Raw genomic sequence first — 26,150 nt, forward strand, 5'->3', positions numbered from 1 at the left:
AGAAACTTTGTAGGTATTTAAGACCCAACATTACCAGGAAATTTGGATTGCGTTTTTTCAAGGAATATCAACCCTTTTGAGCTAAGATTTACCTGTTGTTAAACAAAAAGGAATATATATGCATATTTGCAGGAATTTTTTATCTGATGAATTATAATTATTAATGTCCTGTATCAATTTTTTTTATGTTTTTAACGCCTTTACAATTCATTATGTGCAGCAATGCCAAAAATATGGGGAGCGTGGGGTATTAGAGGTTGCTCACCTTTTCTTTTTTAAATAAAATGATATCAATGATTAGAACTTTGTCCTTTATATGTCAACACCGTCACTCACTTGACATTAAACTCATATGAAATGTTTAATTAACTATTGCTTACTACATGTAGCAACCTTATTTCGCAAAACTTTACAAAATCACGTTGCTAAGAAGGTCAATGTTTTGACTAATGCAGAACCCTTCTGAAAATGATATTATACATGTATTCCTGGTAGGTATTAATGATATAAATAATAGTAAAAACATTATGCTTCATACCAAGCTAAAGAAAACAACATGATCTTATTAAGAGGGCTCGATGATCGTGTCCATTTGTTGACTGTCTTGATCTTCGTTAGAAGAAGAGCTGTAAATAAAAGTATAAAAAGTACCCGGATTTTTTCCTACTAAAAAGTAGTTTATACCCAAACAAATATTTTAAATTTTTGACGAATATTGGATTGTTTAATTTGGTGACAACCAAGCCTCTGTAATACAAGTAACATTTTGTTATCTTTATTTACACTACTGGCTCTGAAAATTTCTGTCTTTCCATACACATCAATTGTACACAACCCCAGCGCATCTTGTTATTAATGCACATTGCAAAAAAGTTAAGTTATACCTGTTGATGCACAAATTTATGTACGAGTACATGAATCGTGGAAACCATATAGTTATGACAGTTTACTAATAGAGCAGGTCTTTTAGACTAGATGTAAATGTATCAGTATACTTTTCCTTTGAAATTTTGGTATTGTTTTTCTCATTTCCTTCTTCAAAGTCTTCATAAATGGAGCGCAAGTAAGACTGACTCGACGGTGGCTTTTAACTTTACGTTTTACACTCAGAAGTTGTATCATCCATCTCCAGTCTTTACCATTGTTTCACTTACAAATTGCATTGTTCTAACTTAAGCTCTGAATCCAGACTTGTTTGATTTCCAAGGATGTGTCAAGGTCTTTAAATTTTTCACAATATCAAACATATTCGTACAATTAGAGTGTGTGATATCAGTTATCATCTGTAACTTTCCATCAGAAACATTGCTCTCATTGTTTTTCTTGTAAGCTACAGCGATGAGCTGCATAGCCAAAGAATAGGTTAATGTTATGGTCCTCTTAATGTTGTTTATGACTTTAATGTATATAATGCAAATTTAAAACTAAAAAAATGAAAGTAAAGGTAATAGACAATATACATTTATTGCATGAATGTTCGGGAAATATGAAGATTTATTCCCCCAAGAAAAATCATATTTCCCGAGGGCTTTGCCCAAGGAAAATATGATTTTTCTGGGGTAATCCCCAAAGGAAAAGTTTTATTATACCGAACAACAAATGATTATACAACATACGTCGATTTATAATAATTTTTCGACTTGTCGAAAGCAATAACGTCGTGATCTTTGGGGTTTTTTCTGATTGCTTTCATAAATTCAAATCAAATATAGTATAATTGATTTTTGTAGCATATAGAGAATTTAAATGATTAAATATCTTTAGTTTCATCATATTTGTCAACATCGTATGCTCATATAGGCTTTTTTATATCTTTGGGATGAAAAAACCCGAAATTATCGAAGAGGTGAGACATGATTCATATTTATTCCCCGGGAGACACGACGTTTTGTCGCCCGGTCACGTGATTGTCTAGAACCAATCAGATGTCGCGTTATATAGAACAATCATATTGAGGTATAACAATAGCGATGGTGGCATATGAGCTCACATCATACAATGTAATAATATCAATACATAATTAACTCATTAGTTTTATTAACGTGAGGGTCTACAGAGTCGTCCTCTGGGGTGTAGATGAATCGCGCAAAAGTGGAGCTATCTATAACCCAAAATATAAAAAAAATTAAAAACGTTAAAGGGGCATGGTTACGATTTTGATCAAATTCTGTTTTTATTTATCATTTACATGTACAATGCTTTAGAAATGCAAGATACAGGACTTACAATTCGTTGTCATGTTAATAAGGCTCGTGTCCGGTTTTTGTTTACATATATTCAATATATTAGTACAAAAAAACTCTTTCAAGCTAAGTTGTCTATTTTTTTTATTCATTTTAAGCATAAATTAATAGTTCCTACTGTTGAACACAATTCATTTTAGGTTAAAAACTAGAAATCTCAATTCTACATTCAAAATGTAAACAAACGCTTCGTTTACATAGCAAAAATAGTTAGCTCTGTTATTCGCTTATTAGTCCCCTACCGGTTTCACCGGAGGGGACTATAGCTTTCCTCTGCGTCCGTCAGTCCGTCTGTCCGTCCGTCCGTCCGTCTGTCCCACTTCAGTTTTCCACACTTTTTTTCTTTATGCATTTGAGGAATAATATGAAACTTGCTGAACAGCTTCAAAATGTCAAACTACAGATCAAGTTTACACTTTTGTAGCGTCTGATTGACATATTTTCGAGAAAATTAATTTTTTATATTCCAATTTTTTAATGTTCGGGTTCGTTATCGGGTTCGGTGTGTAACTGAATAAACGAGGTCAGTATGTAGTCAGTAATAATATCGTGCGTTACTTGAACCATTCCTTTTACTGTACCATTCCTTTTATCATTTCTAACGAACAAATAAATTCTATAAAATAGTGTCAAGCATTGTGTTGTAAATTTAATCGGCAGGGTTTTTTTTTTGTATTATTATTACAATCGGGTTCGTTGTCGGGTTGGGCTGTTTAACTGTTTGGTTTGATTCGGGATACAGAAGGCGGTAAGAAATGATATTGTGCATAACAGTGCATTGTTTTCACAAATTTTTACCAGCGAATACAGAATAGACTTGGCGAAATTACAGGAGATGAAATAAAGAGTATTATTTTACCTATTTCCTATTTAATTTCTATATCAACTATATAGTTTTAATTTCCTCTGTTCTTTTATCTCTGATTAAAGCATGACATCTCGTTTACAATGGCTCTGAAATAGTTGTGTGCTTGGAAGCTTTCATAGAATAATACAAACCGGTAGGGGACGTGTATTGCTTATGCAATACTCTCAGAATGCTTGTTACAATTCAACGAATGACACTCGAATTTTGGTTGCCCATTAAAAAAGGCATTACTAAAGCATTGTTAACATTGAAATCGATGAAATAATTTTTGACCAAAATCGTGACCATGCCCCATTAAGCGTCCCTGCATAGAATGACGATTTCTCGAATCATGCATGTAGAAGTGATCAAGTAAACAGAATGAACAATTTGAAACAAAGATATCATAACCAAACACTTTAGGAAAAGATCAATAAAATCATAATCAACAGCATGTATGAGTATATATTAAGGTTTTAAAACTCGCCACTGAAAAACTTTAGTTGACCTTTACTAGGTGTTATTTTTAACTACTTTACGAAGGAGTTCTAAAAGAGCGCTTGATTCGAATAGAATAAATCTTTGCATTTATTAAAAAACTGAAAACTAATTTAACGAGGCCGAGTACAGAACGAGTACGCACGCTTTCGCGCAGCGTTTCATTTGTATTGTGACGTCATCTTTTTGCTTGGTTGACGCCATGGCGTGATAGTTTCAACTGCAGATATTCAGCGAAATTTGTTGAAAATTGCTCGTTTAATGCGTAAAATTAATGTTATATTGTGGAATAAACATAACTGTCTCGAAGTATAAGCTATATTTGGGCTCGGGTCGAAAACGTGACGAGGGTTCAGCAGGCCTAACCCTCTGTCACGTTTTCTTAACCCGCCTAAATATAGCTTAATTCATATATGTCAAGACAGTAACCATGTATTTTATATTAATGACTCTTGATATGTGATGTTATATATTTTTTTATTACTTAAATATGTCTGAATGCTTTAATAATACTATAAAGATCACCTTTTCCGCCTTTCTCAAATAAAAAATAGCCATTATCTGACAAATCTGGGAAATTGGGCATACAAAAATCAACTTTGATAAGACCCCTGGAACAAACCAGGAGGTAAAAGGTTTTTTTTATTTGACCATTTGATGCCTTATAGCAATAAATTTAATATGTAGAACAGAAAAAGAAATCCCTAGGGCAGAAGTTTAAAAAATGTGCAAAATTGATACATTTCAAGCGAAATCCCATAGGGTCCTATGTTAAAGATTAACAAACTTTGAGATGACCCCCTAAACAAACAGTGTGGTAAATGTTTTATTTTTTAATCTTCAAATAATAATTATATAAGTAGAAATTCAGGTAAAAAATTTCTTTAAAAAATCTAGGGCAGAACTAATTAGACCCGGCCTCGTTAAGACCCCTTTTTTTTTAAACAACCCAAAATAATTTTTTTTTAATTCATTATGAAAGCTAAAGTCTAAAACTTAGATAAAGTATGAAGCTCAAACCTAGAACATAAAAGTAAACTAATATCAATTGTTATTTACCTACATGTACAACCAAAAATATAAAAGACTTATATAAATAACAGGTTAACTACTTTATTCGCTTGCGTCTCTGCATAGAATGACCCAGAGTTGGGCGCAAACCCAAACAGAGACCAACGCAACGGGTTGTAAATAATGACCAATCAATGGATGAATTTGAGATTAACCAAAATTTAAAGTGTGAAAATTACCCGTAAAAGTAAAAATTCTAAAGGCAAACCCTACGCATAAATAGGTGTACCGAAGGTTTCTTTGTTGTACCTGAAAAAATAACCCTACATGCCTGATTCTTACAAAAGTCAGCTTGAGGAATCAACATAAAGACTTTATATCTATAAACAGTCTGACAAATTCGGTTTTATAAAAGGTCGAAAAGCTACATCCTCCTTTTACTTAGGGATTATATTATTTATCTGCCGACAAATGTCAACGCGGACCAAGCATCAGTTTTGCCTAAAGAATTCTTATGTACCTATCAGTTTAACAATAAGAATTATTTTTATACGTCAATTTTTTTTACATGTAAATTTTTTTTACATGTACATAACTTTTGATACAATTTTACTATGTTTTAACGCATGATTGATTCTTATAAACTCTATTTTTTTCTAATAAATATGATCAAGTAGTCTTAATGCAATTTTTTATTGCTAAAATTAAAATGTGTCAGAAGGACATTATGTTTATACCAACCCCTCAGTCATGGGTTTTCACCATTGGTGACGTCATTCATCTACACAGTCAACGTCTCAGCTCAAACTCTTTAATGAGACTGAGACAATTTGATATTTATTTTGATTTTAAATGCATGCCATCATGATATCCGCTACCATTATCCTATCCCTGTTCACTTGATATTCATATTTATCTGTAAACATCATTCAGTGTATTTAAAATGAAATCACATGTATATTTAAAAGTGATTTTAGAACAAACGTACTCTAACGTTGTCAAAATATTTTGTTCCCTATTTTTAATCGAATTTTGATTTTATTTTTTTTGAAAAAGGGTTCGTTACCCGAAAAATGAAATGTGTAATTAAATCATACGGTTAGAATGTTTAGCAGTTCAATAAAACAACATTAGAGTTTGGTAAAGAAGCATATTTTATTTCCATTAGCTTATCAGAATGAATACATATTTACATGTAAAACATACGAGTTTGGTACTAATGATTATTAGTAATAATCAAACTTTAAAATACGAAATAGACACATCATGATTCAGGGAACAACTTCTAAGTATTTTTAAAAAAGAGTTTTCGTAATCTTGAAAATAGTGAGAATCTCGATTTTTTGAATGATCTCCCTCCTTGGTGTTTCCCTGATTGGGTATTCATAGAAGGTTTAACTGTTGTTTCTGTGTTGTTTGTCTTATAACAGCGCTCAAGCTGATCTGTGATGTCCACCAGTAGTTTATCAACATTCAATTGCAGGGGCACCGAAACTTCAGCGTAATAGCAATTGTTGTTCTTTGCAAACTTCATTCCAACTATAATGAAATAAAATATATGTTACTACATTAAAAAAAATAAAATGTCGTTTCCAATCAAAGATCATTATGACAGTATGGATGTGGATTGAAAAAAATTGAAGAATTAGAATCCATTTAAACGATTTATATATATATATGTGCAAATATGACTTTTTAGATTTGCAAATGTGTCACCTTGAGAAGAAACTTCCCGAAATCTTATGAGATCTGTTTTGTTGGCAACTATGTAGATGGGCTTGGTGTCGCCAACCTCTTTCCTAATCTGCTCTACTATGTTTGCGATATAATGAAACGATCTTTTATCTGTGACAGAGAACATCATTACAAAAGCGTCGTAAGTGCGATTCCATCCATAATTCTAAAAGAGAAGACAGATTTGTACGAGACTGGGAACAGAATTAATCAGCCTGCACAAATATGCAGTATTCTATATTCTTAATTTGTTTACCTATTCAAAATTGAAAGTCAACATACTTGAATATACATATGAGCTTCAACGAAATCAAGGATGGATTCTTTGCCGTCTAATATTACAGGGACGGTGATACAAGAAGAATCAGGACCTGTAATAAATAAATGAATTAGCTTTAAAGACAACTAGAGCGCTACCGATAACTAAAATAATAATATAGCAATCTTTACGTTAATCCCATAAGAACAAGGTGGTGTTACATTTAAAAAGTTTACCATCAGGACATGCTCCTAGGAACTCGGAAGTTCTCAATTGTTTAAGAAAACACGATTTCCCAACTCGCGGGATTCCATGCAATACAATTCTGAACCGTTGCCCGCGAGCTGAATTTTCTTCGAAGCAATCTTCACTTGTGTATGAAAATAGAGATAATGCAGAAACTTTTCTTCCTTGTCCATCAGTTTCCACATTAGACAAAGAACTTGATGAGGAGAGTCGAAGAAAGTCTCCACGATTTTTGATGCCCCGTTTTGTTTTTGTGAAATTTCGAACTCGTTCACATGTATTTCTTTCAGAAAAAGTGAGAAACCGTTTTCGTTCCGCTGGGTATAATGTTCGATCCAATTTTCCATAGTCAGAGAAAGAATTAAGTCGCTTGTGAGAATTGGCATTTGTTGTTCCGATTGTTTCTTCCATACTTGCGTTCAAGGGAAACATATTCGCCTGTGCCTTATTTATAGCGTACCAAAGGTGGTTATTGGTTAGTTTGTACTTTGAAAATATCACGTAGACAATCCTTTTCATGAGTAATTTATATATGTTTGCCTTTTTCAATAGGGATCCTTTAATTTTTGTGAATATTTTTTACCACCAGGTGAATAATTAAAAATGTTTATGTTGCTTTTAGGCACGTAGCAACTTGGAAGAAAGGGCACACTCTTTGGTTTGTTAACCTATTTGTAACCTTCTTATCATAGAAAAGAAAACAAATAAAAGCAAACTGTCTACTTTAAGCTAATGGTACGGTGAAAAATAATATATTGAGAGTTAATATAAAAATTAGGTTTAAATACGGTTAAAATTTTGGGGTTGGGCTATCTCTCTCCTTAAAAAGAAGATTAGTGCTTGAATGATTGGCATTTTTAAAATAAAACAAATGTTTTGTAAGTTAAAAGTTTACCAGTTTGATTCTTAACAAACATATGCATGTAATAATGAAATATTCAGGTCTGTGTTACCAATTATAGTCAACATCACATGATATAAAACACTCGAGTGCTTTATAAATTTTACAAAATATCTTATGATATAAATTACAATGTATCTCTTTATCACAAACACAAATCAACACTTGCTAAGCAAACACAAATCATATGATGTAATCAAAGTACCAAAAGAACAGATATCCGCGCTCATTAGATGTGCATTAATATACAATTATTTAATGCTTGAGCAGTCAATAGATCCGAATATACTGACCGTTCAGGCATTATATAATTGTTTTATTACCTAATTCCGTTTTTAGTATTTTGTGTTCACAATTATAAATTACAGAAGGTTTTTATACCATTATGCATTCAGGTCATTGTTAATCAATACCAAGATGACCTAAAAGATAAATTTTAAGAAGAATAGTAGAATAAACAATATAAAGTTATCTTTTAATTTTGTATCAATTGAACATTTTTTAAAATACGTTGCCGGTACAATAGATAGCAGTCTATTGACAGGCGGTCCAATAGATCACAGTCTATTGACCGGCGGTCAATAGATCACAGTCTGTTGACCGGCAGTTCAATATAGCCCTTTTTTAAACCCGAATACTCATACAAAATAGACGAAAATATTTAATCTGCAATAAAACAACAAAATCCCTTTGATTAGGTAATAAAAACATTTACATGAAATGGCTTTATGATAGATTATATAGACACATTCAATCAGTATATAGTGAATTGAGTGAGTTTTTTAAGCATACTTATAATATTTATATTGATACTGTAAATATAATGAATCGTGGAAGTGTAAGAAGTTTTAAAACGCCCACTAATTAGGTTTTAAAGTATCTGTACGTGTCACGTTCTAAAAACAGTTCCTGCAACAATATGTACGATCAGCTTGATAACGTAATCTACATCGTTGTGTAAAGAATGTTCTCTGACGCTCATGATCAGCAACTTTACATTGCAAACTCGAGTTTTAAGAATGTTAAAAAGAACAAAATGACCGTGTAATCTTAAAATATATCAGATGTCAATATACATTAATCAACTCATATGAAATCATACATGCATTCTACGTTCTTATTAAGTTGGAACTACAACTCTGTGCAGAGAATGATTAAAATATTTCAACTGTTGTTCCGTCATCATACGGTAAACGTGCACTAAAACGCTATGTTATATAAATGTTACGGAATTTCCAAGAAAAGAAACAATGTTTTTCAGTTAATTTTATTTATCATTAACTCATGTGTTTCTAAATAAAGCAGGTACTTTTGTGATTTTAAAGTAAACGTCACAAAATGATTAATTAGTAGAAAGCTATTTCAAAATGCTTCCTTTTCTCATTAATAATTGAAATATTGACAAAGTTAGGAACTTCGCAAAAGTATTACCGGATTCAATGATCATGAGCGACTTGTTCGGATCGGTAAAAAAAAAATATACACTTTATTTAGAAGGAATAGTTAAGAAGATAATTTAAAAAGAAAGAAAAATCCGGTACAAACAGTGGTATGTGTAATTTTTATGTATATTATTTACTTTAAGAAAATACTTCATTAATATTCTTACTAGTTCATATGAAATATAGGGCAAAGTGTTGTCATTACAAGTAGCAGAGATGTATATGGTACTCAATTATGAATGACGTTGCACTAAACGTACCAATCATAACATTGATCTAGATTATAATAATTGTCTATAATTAGCTATCCATTTAGAAATAATATTGGTAAACAAAGGTACCATTGGTAAGCCAGTACATTGTCAACTCCCGACAACCAATTATAGACTTCAGAAGGCACCGATTAGTGATTTACATGTAATTTGTTAGTGGTCACAAAACAAATGTTCGAATCTTTAAATCCCCTGCTCGAATTCTGCTCTCATCTTTTTCAACAAAGTCTTTGACAGAAGAAGAAAGATAACTGTAACAAATCTCTACATGCAGTTTTTCATTTAATCAATGCCTGACCCTTTGTACAATCGCTATGGCAATAAAGGTAGTTTATATCACATATTGAGAACAGCAGTTCTACGATTTTGATGTACTTTTCATACTGCTGAAAGTTACCATAAAACAAAGATATAACATCAAATATTTAAAGAATGCATCACTTTGTCTATAAAAAGTCTCCTAATCATTAATTAATTGATTAAACTCGTCCGAACTCAATTATGCATCGGAAGTTTTTCCGACGTCTGCCGAAGCTAAGTTTCACATACCCGGATGCAGCGTATTGGATGACGAGGTAAGCACATGAGAGCAATCTTATGTGATAATAAAATTAGTCATATATAGTGAAAGGTGTATTGCAGGCCTATCCCTTCCAGAAAGTATTATTTAATCCATTTCTATTAATAATTTGTAATAAATCAATGACAATTGTTTCCGTTCGATGTTTTGTACATTGAAACATGAATGGGGTACCCAAAGGAGTATTTTTTTTTATTTCAGTAAAATTGTAACATAAAGCATCATACATGTAATAAATTGTGAGCGTTTCATACTTATAAAACAAACTTGATTATTATATAAGGAAAGAGATGGGTATGAAAAATTGATAAATATGAGATTCGATGTGTAATGTCTCTATTTCATCAGTCCACATATAGACGTTCTATTGTTATTATCACGGACACCTGATTTTTTTTTATCAAGAAGTCGTTTAATAAACAGCCAAAATTGAAATATTTTACCTCTTTATTAAAAGTGTGTTGGGAAAATCCTACCCTTAACACTTTATTTCTAGAGGGGATTGAATTGTTTTGGCTATATTGAGCCATCTTTGCAAGTTTTTAATAAAATTTCAGGTGACTGTGTTATGTTAGAGTTTTCGTAAATATATTTAGATTTTACCTCTTGTACATGTAAATATGCACATTCCAGTTTATCTGTAAAGCAGAAATTATAGTTCTCTGCTTTAAAATTCAGGGAAAAAAATAAAATAAACATACAAATACACACTGTAATAACAAACCAAAAATTAAAAAAAAAATCGGAAAAATCGATCTATCAGATACAAGTTACATAATTTTTGATAGTCTTCATTGGAAATTTGCAACACCCCTCTTACTTTTTTAAAATATATAAGAAGACAAACATGTATTTGTGGTTATTTCAGAACTCTAGAAGCTCAATGTATCCACATGATACTGGTAGTTCTTACAGCAGCGAGTCAGCTGATCCTGACCAGACAATTGGTAATTGTAGGGGTCGGGGCCGGGGCCGGGGCCGTGACACCCTCAGGGGTGTAAGAGGGAGTGGCAGAGGACCAAGGAGAGTTTCAAGAGGAAGAGGTCAACCACGCAGGGGAGCTGCGGATGGACCCGACAGGGCTCAGGTAGCAGCAGCTAATTTAGAGCAGAGAATTCGTCAGTTGCAGGTATGAATATTAATATTTTAAGTTATCCAAACATATGTATTGAATTTGAATTTGAAAAAGAAAATTCATGGATATAAGAATATTATTTTTCAACAATTTGTGACCGAATATGTGCAATTCTGGACAAGATGTGCAGACATACAAAAACTGTTTTTAATTATTTCAGGATAGAATTTCTCGCCTATCGGATTGCGACCTAAGGAAACTTGTTGTCGATATAGCATCACATCACCCTGAATTTGTGTTCGATGTTTTGGACAGGAACGACAGACAGCATGGCGGACATCATCTAGGTGGTCCTACCCCGGCCTGGTGTACCTACACATATTGCCGGGAAATGCCAACGGAAGCAGACGATGTTGTGGCAGAACTAGACCAAACTGCTACTCTAGACTGCCTGTATGTAACCAACAGTTGACAAATCAGATTCACTTTAAGTTTCAGTATTATACCTTCAATTAATCACTTTTAAACTAACGAGTAGTTATATAATTTAGATAACAAAATAGCTCAAGGAATATGTCATATGGATTCATTTTCTTATTTTTGCAGGACTTCTACTTGATTGTCCTTGACAGGCAGTTCTTGCAGTGGACAGAAGGCTGAGGGAGGAGTTGCTCGTCATGCCCCCTGGTGAAGACCTTAAAAGGGCATATATATTTGCGGCCTACAGGCAGTACATAGTTTGGCAACATGACAGACTTGGGACAGGGATTAGACCCAGCTGTTGTGTTTGGCGCATCCGGGACAAGTATCCCAATCCATTTGGACAATATAAAGGTTTCGTTGGGGGGGGGGGGGGGGGGGTAATTGAAATTAAATTACATTTGCAGAACAGTTTTTGTTCTGGTTTTAATCAGGACAAAGTAGTTGTTAGTTGTCAATTTTTTCCATGTGTTGCTAAAATTCTCTTCTAAGCATTTTGTATAAGACAAGAAAAGCTCATATTTTTATTAATTTGTAATCTAAAATCTCAGATATAAAAAACGTGAATTATTTATTTCAATTGATGACTAATGACATACAATTATCAAAGAGAAAAACCTGTAACCATTGCTGATTACAGCATCATCCATATACAAGTGAAGCAAACCACTATGTTTAGCTCCCTGTAATAAAATTCATGATAAATATCAGAGAACATGGCAATATGAAAATCTCTAGGCAATACCCAGCCCTATCAATGGCATAATATTGTCACAAATGAAAGCCTTACTGCCCCTCAGCTGTCTATTGCTCGATTGTTTTATTTAGATTTTTAAATCTAGAGATTTGAGTAGCCACAATGTCTCTCGTTGATGGTGGTGGAACTGGTGCCAAATGTGCAGATATCCGCCGTGGATCGTCTGCCGCCAACTCCATGGGTCTGTTCATTCCAATGTCATCTTCTATTCTATCCTGCTGGTGATAATATGCCGGATTATGTCTTGAACATAACTGTAATTTTTCTCCACTTTTACAGGGTGGACAGACCATCTCGATGTTTTCGCTGATCGAAACATTTAGTTTTATAAAAAGGATTTTATGGACTAAATAATGTAACTTACTCCATAGCCGAGTGGATAAAGTGTTGGACTTGTGATCAGTACATCCCGAGTTCGAATCCCACAGGGGCTTTTGTTGTTACTTACTGAAATAATTATTTTAGATATTCATTTTTTATCCCCAAACTGCAAATTTTTCCCTTATTTGTCATATGTACAGTTTATTTATCATTTTATCTTTAATCATCAACAAATATCCTGTTAATTTGAGTGACTTTTTCCAGGTGTGTTATTCCACTTTAAATGAACTTCTAACTCAGAAACAAGTGTCACTTCTTGTCATGTTCATAGCATCACTTGTTGTTAACGCTTCTTAAGTGTATTTGCCTATTGTCGATACCATTGGATGATTGCCTTTACTGTTGACATATATAAATAGAGAAACGATGCTTTATTCAAACATACAACTTTTCGCAATGTTTCAATATACGACACCGCGAAGAGTTTTGAAGCTTGAACACAAGAAGTCGGTAAAAGATGCAGAGCCCAGTGCTTCAGACAAGTTGACGTTCAGAAAGACATCCCGAACATTCTCCAGCTATGGTAAAATATTTACTCCCAAACAAATGCGAGAATCTCGATCTATGACAGTTTCCGAACCATCATATCATCTCAGGAAGAAAGTTCAATACTTTAAGAACTCGGCTACAGGATACCAAAAAGGTGGATATTCCAAGTTTTTTTGGAAAGACAGTCTTGCGTTTTGCGAGCGTAACCTTAGCCAGCAATGTCGTGTTTCTAATACGTCTGCTATTTGTGCAACCTCTAAAATATGCGTCGTTGGGTCGCCAAATGTTGGGAAAACAAGTCTAATACAACGACTTATAAATGCAAGCGATATTTCCGAAATAAAGAGATACGAAGGTATATGAAATTATAATTTTACTTGCTTACTTTCTTTCTTGAATAAGTTTTAATTAATATGAACTGAGATTCTAATTTTTGAAATTTAGATTTGGAAGTTTCCAAAAATGTCATCGTGCAGCTAGACGATGAAAAGTTGAACCTTGAATTCCAAGAAACCGATATGCGGATGCAGGTAGGGTAAAATTTTACTGAATCCTTCCTATATTAGTTTGTCACTTATTAAATAAATCCAAAACCTTACAAAACTTTTTTATTACAGAGATATATACCACGAGATTGTGATGCTTACATCCTGGTGTATTCTTTTGCGGACAGACGGTCACTCTCTCATGTAGCTCAGATAATTCGTCAATTGCGGAACAAATACAGGGTAAACAAGCCAGTATTTCTCATTGCCAACAAACTGGATCTTGGGAACCTGCATATTCCAAGAGAGGGTAAGACCTTGTTTTCATTTTCTCTTTGTATCGCACTGTTTATCGGTTTAAAAAAACACTTCTGTTGAAATTGTTTGCACCTTGCATTATAGCAATCTGTAAAACATTTGTAGCTATTTAATCCATTTTTGGGAGTTGATTTTTAATCAACTCTCCTATGCAGTCACTCGGACAAACCGAAAGTGAAACAGTGTTTGGACCTCAGCACAAATCATTGCTCCTGACAAGACTTAGTTCTTGAAAATAATTGATGAATTCGATGTGATGTATGCTAAAGCATTGTTTTTCAAGGAAACTTATTAACAAATGCCTTAAAAATAGTCAGATTTTAAATGGTACGAACAATTTAAATATTTTTTGTAGTCGTATGTATTCCTACGCCAGAGTTCGATATAGTCTCGTTCAACTCGACGCTCGGCTGTCTCCGTAAACCCTTGTCGGAGATTTACGGTGTCAGCCGAGCGCTTGGTTTAACGAGACTAGAGTTCAATATAAAATAATTGCTTGGATCCATACAATTTTCGAGAAATATTTCTACCACTGATACATAGTTTGATTGAATTAATTTTATCTTTAAATATTATTTAACATGATTCATATGGAGGTTTCTCGACATTCTAGTCGAAAAAGTTCAAAAAAATCATATTATAAAAATATGCGTAATTCAAATTAGAAACTACGTTTACATGTACTTGTCATGCAAAATAACATATCATTGATTTTAAAATAAATAAACATCGACAAAATCAACTCCCGTCAGTTCTTCAGTACTTTGATTATGATATAAATGTGAAAATGTATAGGTAAAATCGCAAAAGTACACGTATTAATATCAAGGTTTACCAGCATATGAATGTGTTTTAATTCGAAATTAATATTTTTCATTATTTTGTGCAGATGGGAAGATCTTGGCAAGACTACACAACTGCAAATACATTGAAATCTCGCTCCTATGCCAACCTAATATTGATACGCTTCTTCATGGTATTGCGAAACAAGTTCTCTTTAAGGTGGACACATGTATAGATGCTGAAAAAGCGGAGAAAATATGTAATGAACAACTCATACCAAGATCCATTCCAAAATCTAAAAGGCCAATTTTTGGCTTATTTTCAAAACTCTTAAAAAGAAAAAAATACAAGGGCTCTGAAGAAAAAGTCTTTTAAAAATATGATTAAGATGTAAATTAATTATATTGCAATTTACACATGATAATGTTGTCTAGTTTCTGTGTCATATTATGTATATTTAAGAGTTACTTTGACATGTAAATGTAGCTTTGGTCAGTTTTCTGAATTTTTTTCTTGTTATGTCCTGCAGACAATATTGCATTTGAAAAGTTTCCACAAGTTTGGGTTTTATTTATGTGTAACCGAAAACAATAGTTTTATTATAAAAATAAAAATTGTGACTACAATTCCTTTTGTTTTACATTAGCCTGTCCAAAGTTAATTTTACGTAAACCACTATTCGAATTTGATTTTTACCAGTTTTATTATGCTAAAATACTGCAATCTGTAGAAATTCGAAATGTTTAGAGCACATTTTGGACTATACTTAATCGGATACTCAATGGGATTATCAGAAAAAAATCTCTTAAAGCGATAACCTGTATTTGTAGTTTGAATTCTCACTGCATTTGTATTCATTTAAATAAATAAAAATCTGCTTGGAAAATTCTGTTTTAATTTCATCGCCCTTACTCATAGGTTTGGTATTTTGAAGTAACGTTAGACTGACGTTAAACTTACTTAGCAGCCGTACATAACAAACTTAAATTTCCCCTGGTTTATGATACACACCCTATAACTGCAATAGGAATGTGTTTCCATTGTTTTTGGATTTCAAAGCATGAACGTGTTCTTATCCTGGTTTCATGGCCTGGAAATAAATTTTTATCGATTTAATTAAATTCAGATATGCAATGAATTTATTTTTTTACCAATGCAATTGTATTGACAGGTCAAGTTAAAAGCAAATGTGCTTTTAAAAATATGTTTCTGGTGATATAATCCTCATATGGATATGAATTTTCTTAATGGACCTTGGCCATTCTTATTTCCAATCAAACGGCACTAGACCAGATTCAAATTTTTAATATGCTTAATACATCACCAGAACCTAATACTATACCTCCTTTCATTTTTAATGCCCCCTAAAGTCGAAATTCTTACAGAATTTGTTAAAAATACCTACACAAAATAAAAATTCCTCACCTTTAAACAAATTGAAACAAGTGAAGCGCACACCAAGTCAAGGACTGCTTCGATAATTATAATATCTAGTCTTTAGAAAACTTGCTTCATAACAAATGACAAATACTATCTAGACCAGCTGCAGAACTGTAGTTCCACGGGATGCCGGACTGAGGAGCCCCGTCCATACAAAAAAATAATTAAAAAAAACTCGGTTGCACACGGTTTTGGACTTAAGTTCTGTTAACATAAAACAAACAGAGGAACATGCTTATGTCCGTGCATGGTAATACATTTTTTAAAGAGACAGTTGAAACAGTGTTATTGATTTATTACATTATACTGTTGGCTTGATATTATTTTCTCTGATGACTTGCCTTCATGCATTTTACAATTATTTTTCTGTGACAGATGACAAAAGTAGAGAGCTTGGCTTAAATTTAATTGTTAGTTTTTGTACTTAAATCACTGATTATATTCTATTTCATAAAGTGAAGGTTTAAATTTCCAAATAATCTTCAAAGTTTGTTTTAAATCAGTAATCGAAAACCTTTATCCTTTAAAAGTTACATATCAATTGTTAATTCATTTAAGTTACAAAATAGGTCATATATGTTGCACTTTGCATCTTCATTTTCATTGTAAATATACAATAACTAATAAAACATCAACAATTGTCCATAATTAAGATAATAATTAAAATGCTGTCAATTATTTAAAACTAAGTCGTCAATTGAACTGATAAAATTAATATAATAAAAAATATTAGCTATATAAAATTTATGCATGAATTCAATATTTGTTAATGGACGAGGTTAACCAATTTCATTTAAATTACTATGTAAACTTTTAAAAACAAGATTTTTACAATATTTCCAATTGGTTCCAGTTCCAAAGTCCCTAAGCCATATAATTATTACAGAAATCTTCTCCTCTTCAGCCAAAAAAAACGCCTGGCATAACTAAATGTACCAGGTTCTGCATCTTTCACTTAAAGGAAAGGACATATCGCATGTTTTTCAATTTTCGGAATTTTTTTTAATAAAATCATTCTATACTCATTAAAAATGAAGTTTATTATCGTTTTCATAAAATTATCTGGCTAATTTGTGAGTTTGAAAGCGATGAAATTCAAATGTCGCGATATGCATACTTTCTCTCTCGATCTACCCGCCATGATGTGTGACGTCATATGCGACCTCGAGCGAGAAGGTGCTGTTAGCCATCTTTGTAATTAGATTAGATTTAAACAACAATTAAACTAATTGTCACCTATTAAATTGCCGATAACGGGACATGATGGTGTTTTGTGCCTCCTACTCGTGTTTCTACCCGTCAAAAATGGGGATTTGGAGTGTTGCTTTTTAAAGTTTCCCTTCCGAAAGTATGCGGAAATCTTGCGACAAATAGGGGTCTATCTGTCGACGAGAGGATTTATAAATAAACATTCAATACGTATATTAATTATATGGTATATTTTTGTAATTAAAGTTTCATAAATAAATCGTATTTATTTTTCAAAGAGAAATAATAGTAGTTTATACACAGGTGCCTGTGTACAAAACACAAGTTCATCGGAGAAAAATAACAAGATAGGACGCCATTTTGGATACCGCCTTGCTTCGTAAGCTGTTTTCTTATTGTTAAACTATACGTTCATGTATGCGTTTGTTTTGTATAAATGATTTCTTCATTCATAGCTCACCTCTGAAGAAATCATTATTTAGGTACGGTAGGTGAGATTTCTGAGTTTTATTTTCTTGTGGGATAAGTCAAGGATCGAGTTGTCGATACTTAATGTTTACGAGATAAATAGACAAAGTTTGTTGATAGGCCCAATACATCTATACGTAAATGGATAAAATAAAATACAGAGATTGGACAATAATTAAGGGAAACATTCTTGTCTGCTTTTATTATATATATTTATACATTGTAATATGATGTATTTTTTAAACAACCTTAGAAAGCTGTGACCAGTTACGGCCGAAGAAACAAACTTCTTGTGCACCACAGTTTTACAGTAGGCCTAATGAACATTCTGAGTCGTTAGGAACGCCATAAAACAAGACTTTAACTGATTTATATGAGCTAAAATCCTTACTAAGTTGTGTTTACAATGTTTACACGTCGATCAATTTGATCGTTATTGCCGACTTGATCGTCGCTTCTTCGGCTATATCATCGTTTTTTATCCGTACTGTTGGCTCAAACATGTACGACTGAATAATAGGATTCTTTTAATTTAGTCTGCATGTAAAAAAAAACAACGTACGTGGTGGATAATTTTCAAAGATTCAAAGAAAATAATTCTAATCCTACAATTTGTTCACAACCAGCTGTTTGAAGAAGGTCGCATGTGACGTCACTGTACCACGTGACACGCTATCTAATTAACGAGTTTTTAAACGATCGTGGCTATAGTTTAAATTGATATTATGGCTAATTATCGCTGTTCTACCGTTAACAAACTGTTTAAAGTAATTATTAAATAGCACAAGGAAGCCAAAAAAATGTAAAATGTCCCATACTTTAGAAACATGCGATATGTCCTTTAATAACTGTTGAAATATCTAAAATTATAAAAAAAAAACAAAAACTACCAGCTTTCTGATTATATTTCACTTTTAAAAGCCGAGAAAATCATAAGCAAACCTCAATGTCAATTACCAGCAAATGTAATACTGCAGGTGGCAAGGTTTTGCATTGCAGGCTTTTGCAAGGTTCTGAAATCCGATGAGAGATAACATTGCTTACATTGCAGGCTATGTGCCTTTTCGGTGCAAAAGGAACTTGTGTTCACAATCTGACATTGAGCAATGCCTAGATAAATCAACAGAGAGAGATGGTACAACTACATTGATATCTATAGAGGTACTCTGACGCAGCCATCATCAGATATTGTAGATTTTTTATGATCTTGGAGGTAGTTTTGAGAAAGTTGTGTACTTCAATATCTGTTCCTACACTTCGTCAATTTACTGATTTCGTTTGTCTGAAAAATGATGCTGTAACAAAATTTAATAACTGTACATAATACATCGAGTCAAAAACTGATGTGCATGAAGAGTTGTTTTTTAACAATATTGTCCCTTTTTCACAAATTAGGTGTCAAAGCTCTTTGTAAGTCTATCAAACGGTTTTATTTCTTGAAAGTTGTCTTAGGATTAAAGTATTTAAAAGGTCGTGCACTTTTTATATATGTATTAGTCAGTTACCCACTATAAATTATGAATTTTATGGTTTTAAACCCCAAATTTTGTGATGAAATTCTCAAAACAATTCCAAATGTTATCTCAAGGTTTTTTTTAAACAATCAACACTAAATATTAAAGACTTTATTCATGTGCATTATTAGTCCCCTACCGGTTTCACCGGAAGGGGACTATAGCTTTCCTCTGCGTCCGTCCGTCCGTCTGTCTGTCCCACTTCAGTTTTCCACACTTTTTTTCTTTATGCATTTGAGGAATAATATGAAATTTGCTGAACAGCTTCAAAATGTCAAACTACAGATCAAGTTTACACTTTTGTAGCGTCTGGTTGACAAATTTTTAGAAAAAATTAATTTTTATATGTGTGGGTTCGTTATCGGGTTAAGTGTGTATTGAATAAGGAGGAAAGTATGTAGTCAGTAATAATATCGTGCATTAATTGTACCATTCCTTTTAATGTTTCTAACAAACAAACAAGTTCTGTAAAATAGTGCCAAGCATTGTGTTGTAAATTTCATCGACAGGGTTTTTTGTATTATTACAATCGGGTTCGTTACCAGGTTGGCCACAGAAGACGGTAAGAAATGATATGCTGCATAACAGTGCATTGTTTTCACAAATTTCTACCAGCAAATACTTGGCGAAATTACAGGAGATAAAATAAAGAGTATTATTTTACCCACTTTTAATTTATTTTCTATATCAAATATGTAGTTTGAATTTCCTCTGTTCTTTTATCTCTGATTAAAGCATAACATCTCGTTTGTAATAGTTTTGAAATAGCTGTATGCTTCGAAGCCTTCATAGAATAATACAAACCGGTAGGGGTCATGTATTGCTTAATTCGCAATACTCTCAGAATGCTTGTTGTATTATAAAGGCTTACCTACTGTTCTTATAATTTAACAAATATATCTACAATGTTGATCAATAACAAAATCTCTCGATTACTTCATTGGATTTATTTGATTTCATTGTTGATTTTTTTTTAAAAATCTGGACTATTGGAAACTGTTGGCTGCCTCTTCTCCCCTGTCCTGCCTGCTGTGTTGGTCTTTAGCTAGTGTCCTTTGTAGTCTCAGCTTGTTTTCTTGGAAGCTGAAATATTAATATTTAAATAAACACGAGTTTGTTTGTTGCATTTATGATAATAAATGGTGTTTAATTTTGTGGCTATGACATTGCAATAAAAAATTTCAAAAACCTTAAATTTCTGTTAGTTGAATAACTGATAGATGAAGACAAATCTGAAGTGTATGATATTAAATTTATCATCATTAAAACTCACTATTTGTAAAGCTTCATTCCTCTCGACAATTAATATTTAGGAAAATTCACTAACCTGATCATGAACTGGTGCACAGTGGGGTTGTCATGTCGATCCACCAGTCCCCTGTGTCTCCAGAAATGCTCCTTAAGAGGGTCTTTACAGAACACTTTGCTTAATATGTATGGCACACCATGTCTTAGAAGATATACCTTACCGTCTGTCACAGATTTTCGAGCGGAATACTACTATATTTGGTTAAAATTTTATTTACTTTAAAGAGACATGGTGACTCAAACATATATTTTATGTCGTAAGTATTTTTCATAAAATTCAAAGATTGTGAAGAAAGATGCCCATAGCCAAGTTTTTGTGCATTCATCTGCACCGAAATGCAGACGAAACATGCAATTTGCATGCACCTGGAAAACTAAGATTGCATGATCCGGAACGGTTTTTAGTTTACGTTTAGTGTCACGTGACATTAATTGACAAGCGACAGAAAAGGATGGAATCGGAATACAACGAGGTAAGACTTTCAGGTACAATTGCATATAGCGTACATGTATATATCTGTTTAAATGGTTTAAATGTAAATATGTTTTAACATTATAACGTTTTTGTCTGGATAATCAACTTAAAATAACCATAAATGGTAGATTTCATTGTGTGGGGCCCCATGAAGGGACAGGATATACCGACATTTCGGCGGGGGAATTAGACTGAAATTGCTTAAATGTGTCAATTGATGCAAAACTGTTTCCCTTTTAGAGTACAGACGACGAATCGACCGAGGAGGGGACAATTCAGAGAAGGGGGCGTGGGAGACCACGAAAGGTGTCGGGAAGGGGGAGAGGGCGTCCTCGAACGGTTCGGGCTGAGTCACAACGGCCGTGGGCTACCAGGCCTGTTAACAGAGCCAGCAAAAGAAAACAACCCGCTGACGAAGCACTCGCAGCACTGGAAGAGCGTAGGCGAGACATTGGGGTATATACTAAATAAAATTATTTTTTTATTCCATTTTATATTAAGTCGGAAATGTAATTTCAACAGACTGAACAAAGGCTCACTAGCTAGGAGCATGTACAGTACAGAAACAATGACAATACTGGTATTTATAAGTTTGAATAAAATGAAATTGCATACTGCATGATTCCTTTTGCATATATAAATTTTGAAGAAATGTATTTATTATGCACTAAACCCTTATTATGGGCTTATATGTTATAATGTAAATTCACATACTAAATTTATAAATTTGCATATATATTCTTTCATTTAATATTTTTTTTAGAGAAGAGTTGATGCACTCTCCCCTACTGAGATGAGGGAAACTCTCGTAAGAGTTGTCGAGGAGAATCCAGAGTACTTGCTTGCTATTCTGGGCTCCAGCAACAAGGAACCACAGCAACCTGAAGGTCCTATGCCCTCGCAGTCACAACCGTCTTGGTGTGTCTGCACTTTTTGTAAGGAAATGCAAACTCAAAGGGAACGACTGTGTTGTCAAAAAGATCCGGAGAGTTGCATTTCTAGACTACCTGTAAGTGGATTATTTTGTCACCAAATTAAAAAGTAATGAAACTTTTTACAAGTTGTTACAATCATAAATCATTCACATGTACCAGTATAATGTTTTATGTCATCAACAGGATTTCAGAGTTTTTTTGCTCGATGAGGCTGTCCTGGCTGTAGCCAGACTTTACCGGCAGGATATCCTGGCCATGCCAGAAGACAAGGACAGGAACCGAGCGAACAGACATGCAGCCTACCGTCAGTTTGTTCTTTGGCACTATGGTAGGCTCGGGGCAGGAGACAGACGTGTTATTCCAAGTTGTTGTGTCTGGCGCATGAGAGAAAAATTTCCCGACCCACTTGGTCGTTATGTTGGATTTAAAAATGATCCATTGCAATAAAAATGTTAAAATTCATTTTGCTGTTGTTTTGCATAACCCGATAGTGTTCACCAAAATAAGTGAGAATTCAGATTTTAAATTATTTAAACGAATTTATTAAAAACTTAGATACCATGTCTTGACTAGCATATTAATTTGAATAATTTTCAACATTGTATGAGTGTGACTTAAAAGTCTATCAGTAACTTAAGCAAAGGATGGAATGGATAATTATATGAAACTGTTAATTTTCAGGTAGCATTTAATAATATAATATCAATAGTTTTATTTCCAAATTTATAACAATTTTCCAACATGTACAGATATACATGCATATGGACAAACTGTATGTTCCGGTACAATGATACATGTATGCATATCTTAGACATATTATTAGAAGTTCTGTGATCAATTTTATATATCAAAAATGTAAATTGGTACGTAAGCCAACCTATTTAATCCTCCAACACTCTAATTACATGTACTTAGCTACCGGTATATATTTAGTCCCCATATAAATTGATTGATAGACAACTGTTAACCAAAACGATTACAATATTGGTTTCAGATTAACCCAGGAGATTCTTGTTTACTGGTTATTGGTTGAGGTGATGGTTGAATGGATAATCTTAAGACTGCTGGACCTACATCTGTATTTGTGTTCTCACTTAAAATATAACCAAAAAAAATCAAATAAAAGTGTTCTAAAGTAAAAACGAGAATAACATCATTTACAATAAATTAATCATATCATAATGAGAATTATCTTATACATGTATATAAAATCCCCTGGAAGGCAATCCTACTAGAATTAGATTTGTCCTTCAGTGCAAGGAAAGACAATGAAATGCTTAGTTGCCCTCTGCCTTTGACAAAGTGAGACAACATTACATATTAGCTTTCCTACCATTTTTGCCCAATAATTTGCATGGTTTGATGCCAAGCCTTATTATCCCTAAATAGGAATTTTCATAAAGTTTCAAAATAAGCAATCAATTCGAAAATGAAAAAAAAAACTTTTATCATATATTGCCCATGTTCTTGTGTGTATCACTTTTCAGTGTTTATTTTTTTTCAATTGTCTGTTTAAATTTACCTCAGGGCTGAGGAGACAAAGGTGACGTTTCCTGAATTTTGTGACAGGAGTTGATGCCTTACCTTGCTGATGATAGGGGGCTCCTTTGGCTGAACTTGACTCTGTCTCACTGCCTGTAGAAAACCTATTAAATGAAATACATCATTGCGTTGAAAGCTTTAGAGGTTTGGACTTTTTTGTATATAGAATTCTTTTTTACTGTGTCATTACCAGCAACTTTTGCTATTAAATGTACATAATATGTTTTACGGTGTGACCGTTGGGGCGAGCGCAGAAGGAACCACACATCTGTCATCATTGTTAAATGCAACCCGTGGACTTGCCCTAACCAAAAAACTTTGGCTTTGTCTCGAAAACGTTTACCACCGCAAGGAACCCGAAGTTATCAAACTTTTATTCCAATGGCCCCTTCCTAGTCTTATACACTTAAACAAACTACCACTGAGCATTAATAAAATGTTAAACAGACTTAAATTGTATTAAAATATTTTGATAAACACATCGCCGTTTTTTTTATGTAGATACAATTATGTTTTATCTTTTCTTTACCTTTTAATAATGATCATTAAAATCAGTAAAAAATAAATTTTGTCTGTTATTTCTCATTTTGTTCCTTGCTGTAACCCGTGTTTTAATTATTTTCCTCTGTGACATTAATTTTGTTTTAAATCTTTTTAATTTTTGTACGCTATATAAGCGTTGTAGACATGTGCCCTCACCCCTTTCTTAGTGTGTGATATCCAATATTATTTGACCACATATGCAACAATATAACAAATACTTGTAACGGTAGATATTTTAACAGTTTAATTCTTTTCTTTTATCTATTCATTACAAAATGACGTGGCTGCACGTAGATCTAATAATGATTAGACTTTTCTTTCTTAATAATTTTTGTCACCTACCTAACGTATGCATGTATGATTGGATCAATATGACAATACATTTAGCATGGAACTTGCATGTGTATTTACTAAGCAAAAAAAATCATCAAAACAAAACTAATCAGCCAAAGAGTCACCGTTAACACTGATACTGAGTACTTCCTACATGATCCAGTACATATGCTTGATCCACCTCTAAATGTATCGCGGGAATTTAAAACGCGAGACGTCATAGTTAACATTCTTTTGCGCTCGACAGTTTTCGTAAATTGTCGGACAAATTCGGAGAAGGAAATGACGTCATATAAAGTTCATATATACGTAAGCTTATTTGTTTACTGTAATGTTTTTAGAAGGATTTTTTTTATTGTTAAATGAAAATGATGTACTGCGTATGCGATGTAGAGGTAAGAATTTTCCGTAGAAACACTTCCTGTTCCACGATTTTGCTATGCACCGCAAAGGATCACTGGGATAGTAGAACGTTTTCACGCGGGTCCACAAAATTTTCTTTGAACAATGTGCAGATTTTAACTCGAATTTCCTCCGTTCGTACACGTTGTCTATCGAGCTCGCTACGCGAGCGGCGCTTCGCGCCGCCTCGCTGCGCTCGCTATTATGATTGTTCCAGAAATAAAAAAAGTCAACTTTTTAACGTATATTATGTATCAATTATTAAAATGTTTGGCCGCATTCGTTGTGTTTAACGACTTTGTTTATGTTTTCCACGTTTATTCAATAAATACCCCGTGGGGGCCCCCCAGAGATGAACATTTCACAGCATGCGTTTCACCAAGTTCCTCTTTCTTTAACATACTGGTCTCCAAGGTACACCTTTGTTCTGAACACGGCTGCCCTGTTCCTTTCTCTGGCAATTCTTTTCTTTGCAGAATCCGTCAAAAACCTCGGTCAATCCACTTTTCGTTTCTCGTGGCTAGACTCCATTTTTGTTTATGTCGTTTCTGCGCATGCGTACAATTGTAGAAGGAGAAGCGAACAATATTTACGTGTTTGGTCAACGAGTAATTATATTTTTATCCGTAACAATTGAATTTTTACTTTAAAAAACTTGTTATTTTGTGAAACCTTATATTTTCAAGAACTGAACAAAATTTACAAAAGCCACCAAAAATTCTATTTTATCCAATTCACTAGTTTTTGCGTCACCGTGTCTCTTTAAGACAAAGAATAAGAAGATATTTTACATTGTTTTTACATATTTAATATAGTTTGAATCGATACATAGTCTTTAAGTAGTTGTCCTAATACTCGGACTGGTAAGGTCCTCCAATGGTCATGTAGTCTACTGCCACTTGGCCTAAACAAGAATGTGCTGGTAAGGTCCTCAATGAGACAATGTTCTCCACTGGCCACTTAGCATACACAATACTTCACCAATATTCGCTAATGAGCACCACTATTCATTAATGAGCACCACCATCGATGAAAGTGGGTTTACACACTGGCTGGAAAAAGGGACCTCAGAAAAAGCCGGTACCAGGTTCACACCAGAGTCGGCACACAGCTATTTAAATTGACAACATGCATAGGTACTGGATGGTTTGTCACGAGAGAAGTATAAGTACGTCCTTCT

At 33.4% G+C, this 26,150-nt stretch overlaps 3 protein-coding genes and 2 pseudogenes across 3 annotated transcripts; 3 read left to right on the plus strand and 2 right to left on the minus strand.

Moving 5' to 3' along the window:
• Positions 1–5,741: 5,741 nt before the first annotated feature.
• LOC128190569 (GTP-binding protein Rit2-like) lies at positions 5,742–7,250 on the minus strand. Its single transcript, XM_052862661.1, has 4 exons — positions 6,829–7,250; positions 6,616–6,704; positions 6,316–6,499; positions 5,742–6,138 (listed from the first exon to the last, which is right to left on the minus strand). The coding sequence occupies exons 1-4, from the start codon at positions 7,247–7,249 to the stop codon at positions 5,885–5,887; spliced, it is 948 nt and encodes a 315-aa protein (XP_052718621.1). The 5' UTR covers position 7,250; the 3' UTR covers positions 5,742–5,884.
• A 3,556-nt stretch (positions 7,251–10,806) lies between these two features.
• On the plus strand, positions 10,807–12,267 carry LOC128187528 (uncharacterized; annotated as a pseudogene).
• A 664-nt stretch (positions 12,268–12,931) lies between these two features.
• On the plus strand, positions 12,932–15,677 carry LOC128186859 (ras-like protein rasU). The gene is made up of 4 exons (XM_052856799.1): positions 12,932–13,570; positions 13,660–13,745; positions 13,833–14,010; positions 14,908–15,677. Exons 1-4 carry the CDS (start codon positions 13,093–13,095, stop codon positions 15,174–15,176), a joined length of 1,011 nt encoding a protein of 336 aa, XP_052712759.1. The 5' UTR covers positions 12,932–13,092; the 3' UTR covers positions 15,177–15,677.
• Positions 15,678–20,999: 5,322 nt separating this feature from the next.
• Positions 21,000–22,630, plus strand: LOC128186860 (uncharacterized). Its single transcript, XM_052856800.1, has 4 exons — positions 21,000–21,213; positions 21,456–21,671; positions 21,979–22,224; positions 22,334–22,630. Exons 1-4 carry the CDS (start codon positions 21,193–21,195, stop codon positions 22,595–22,597), a joined length of 747 nt encoding a protein of 248 aa, XP_052712760.1. The 5' UTR covers positions 21,000–21,192; the 3' UTR covers positions 22,598–22,630.
• Positions 22,631–22,953: 323 nt separating this feature from the next.
• LOC128186861 (uncharacterized) lies at positions 22,954–25,728 on the minus strand (annotated as a pseudogene).
• Positions 25,729–26,150: the final 422 nt, after the last annotated feature.

Source organism: Crassostrea angulata, chromosome 6 (assembly GCF_025612915.1).
Source record: "Crassostrea angulata isolate pt1a10 chromosome 6, ASM2561291v2, whole genome shotgun sequence".
Classification (NCBI taxonomy): domain Eukaryota; kingdom Metazoa; phylum Mollusca; class Bivalvia; order Ostreida; family Ostreidae; genus Magallana; species Magallana angulata.

Excerpts from the sequence above, each read along its gene's own strand:
- LOC128186860 (XM_052856800.1), top strand. The coding sequence starts at position 21,193 with ATGGAATCGGAATACAACGAG. Across the intron at positions 21,214-21,455 it reads TGGAATCGGAATACAACGAG|AGTACAGACGACGAATCGAC; the intron begins GTAAGACTTTCA and ends TTTCCCTTTTAG. Across the intron at positions 22,225-22,333 it reads GTTGCATTTCTAGACTACCT|GATTTCAGAGTTTTTTTGCT; the intron begins GTAAGTGGATTA and ends TGTCATCAACAG.
- LOC128186859 (XM_052856799.1), top strand. The coding sequence starts at position 13,093 with ATGCTTTATTCAAACATACAACTTTTCGCAATGTTTCAATATACGACA. Across the intron at positions 13,571-13,659 it reads CGAAATAAAGAGATACGAAG|ATTTGGAAGTTTCCAAAAAT; the intron begins GTATATGAAATT and ends TTTGAAATTTAG. Across the intron at positions 14,011-14,907 it reads CCTGCATATTCCAAGAGAGG|ATGGGAAGATCTTGGCAAGA; the intron begins GTAAGACCTTGT and ends TATTTTGTGCAG.
- LOC128190569 (XM_052862661.1), bottom strand. The coding sequence starts at position 7,249 with ATGGAAGAAACAATCGGAACAACAAATGCCAATTCTCACAAGCGACTT. Across the intron at positions 6,705-6,828 it reads CCTAGGAGCATGTCCTGATG|GTCCTGATTCTTCTTGTATC; the intron begins GTAAACTTTTTA and ends TATTTATTACAG. Across the intron at positions 6,139-6,315 it reads TCGGGAAGTTTCTTCTCAAG|TTGGAATGAAGTTTGCAAAG; the intron begins GTGACACATTTG and ends ATTTCATTATAG.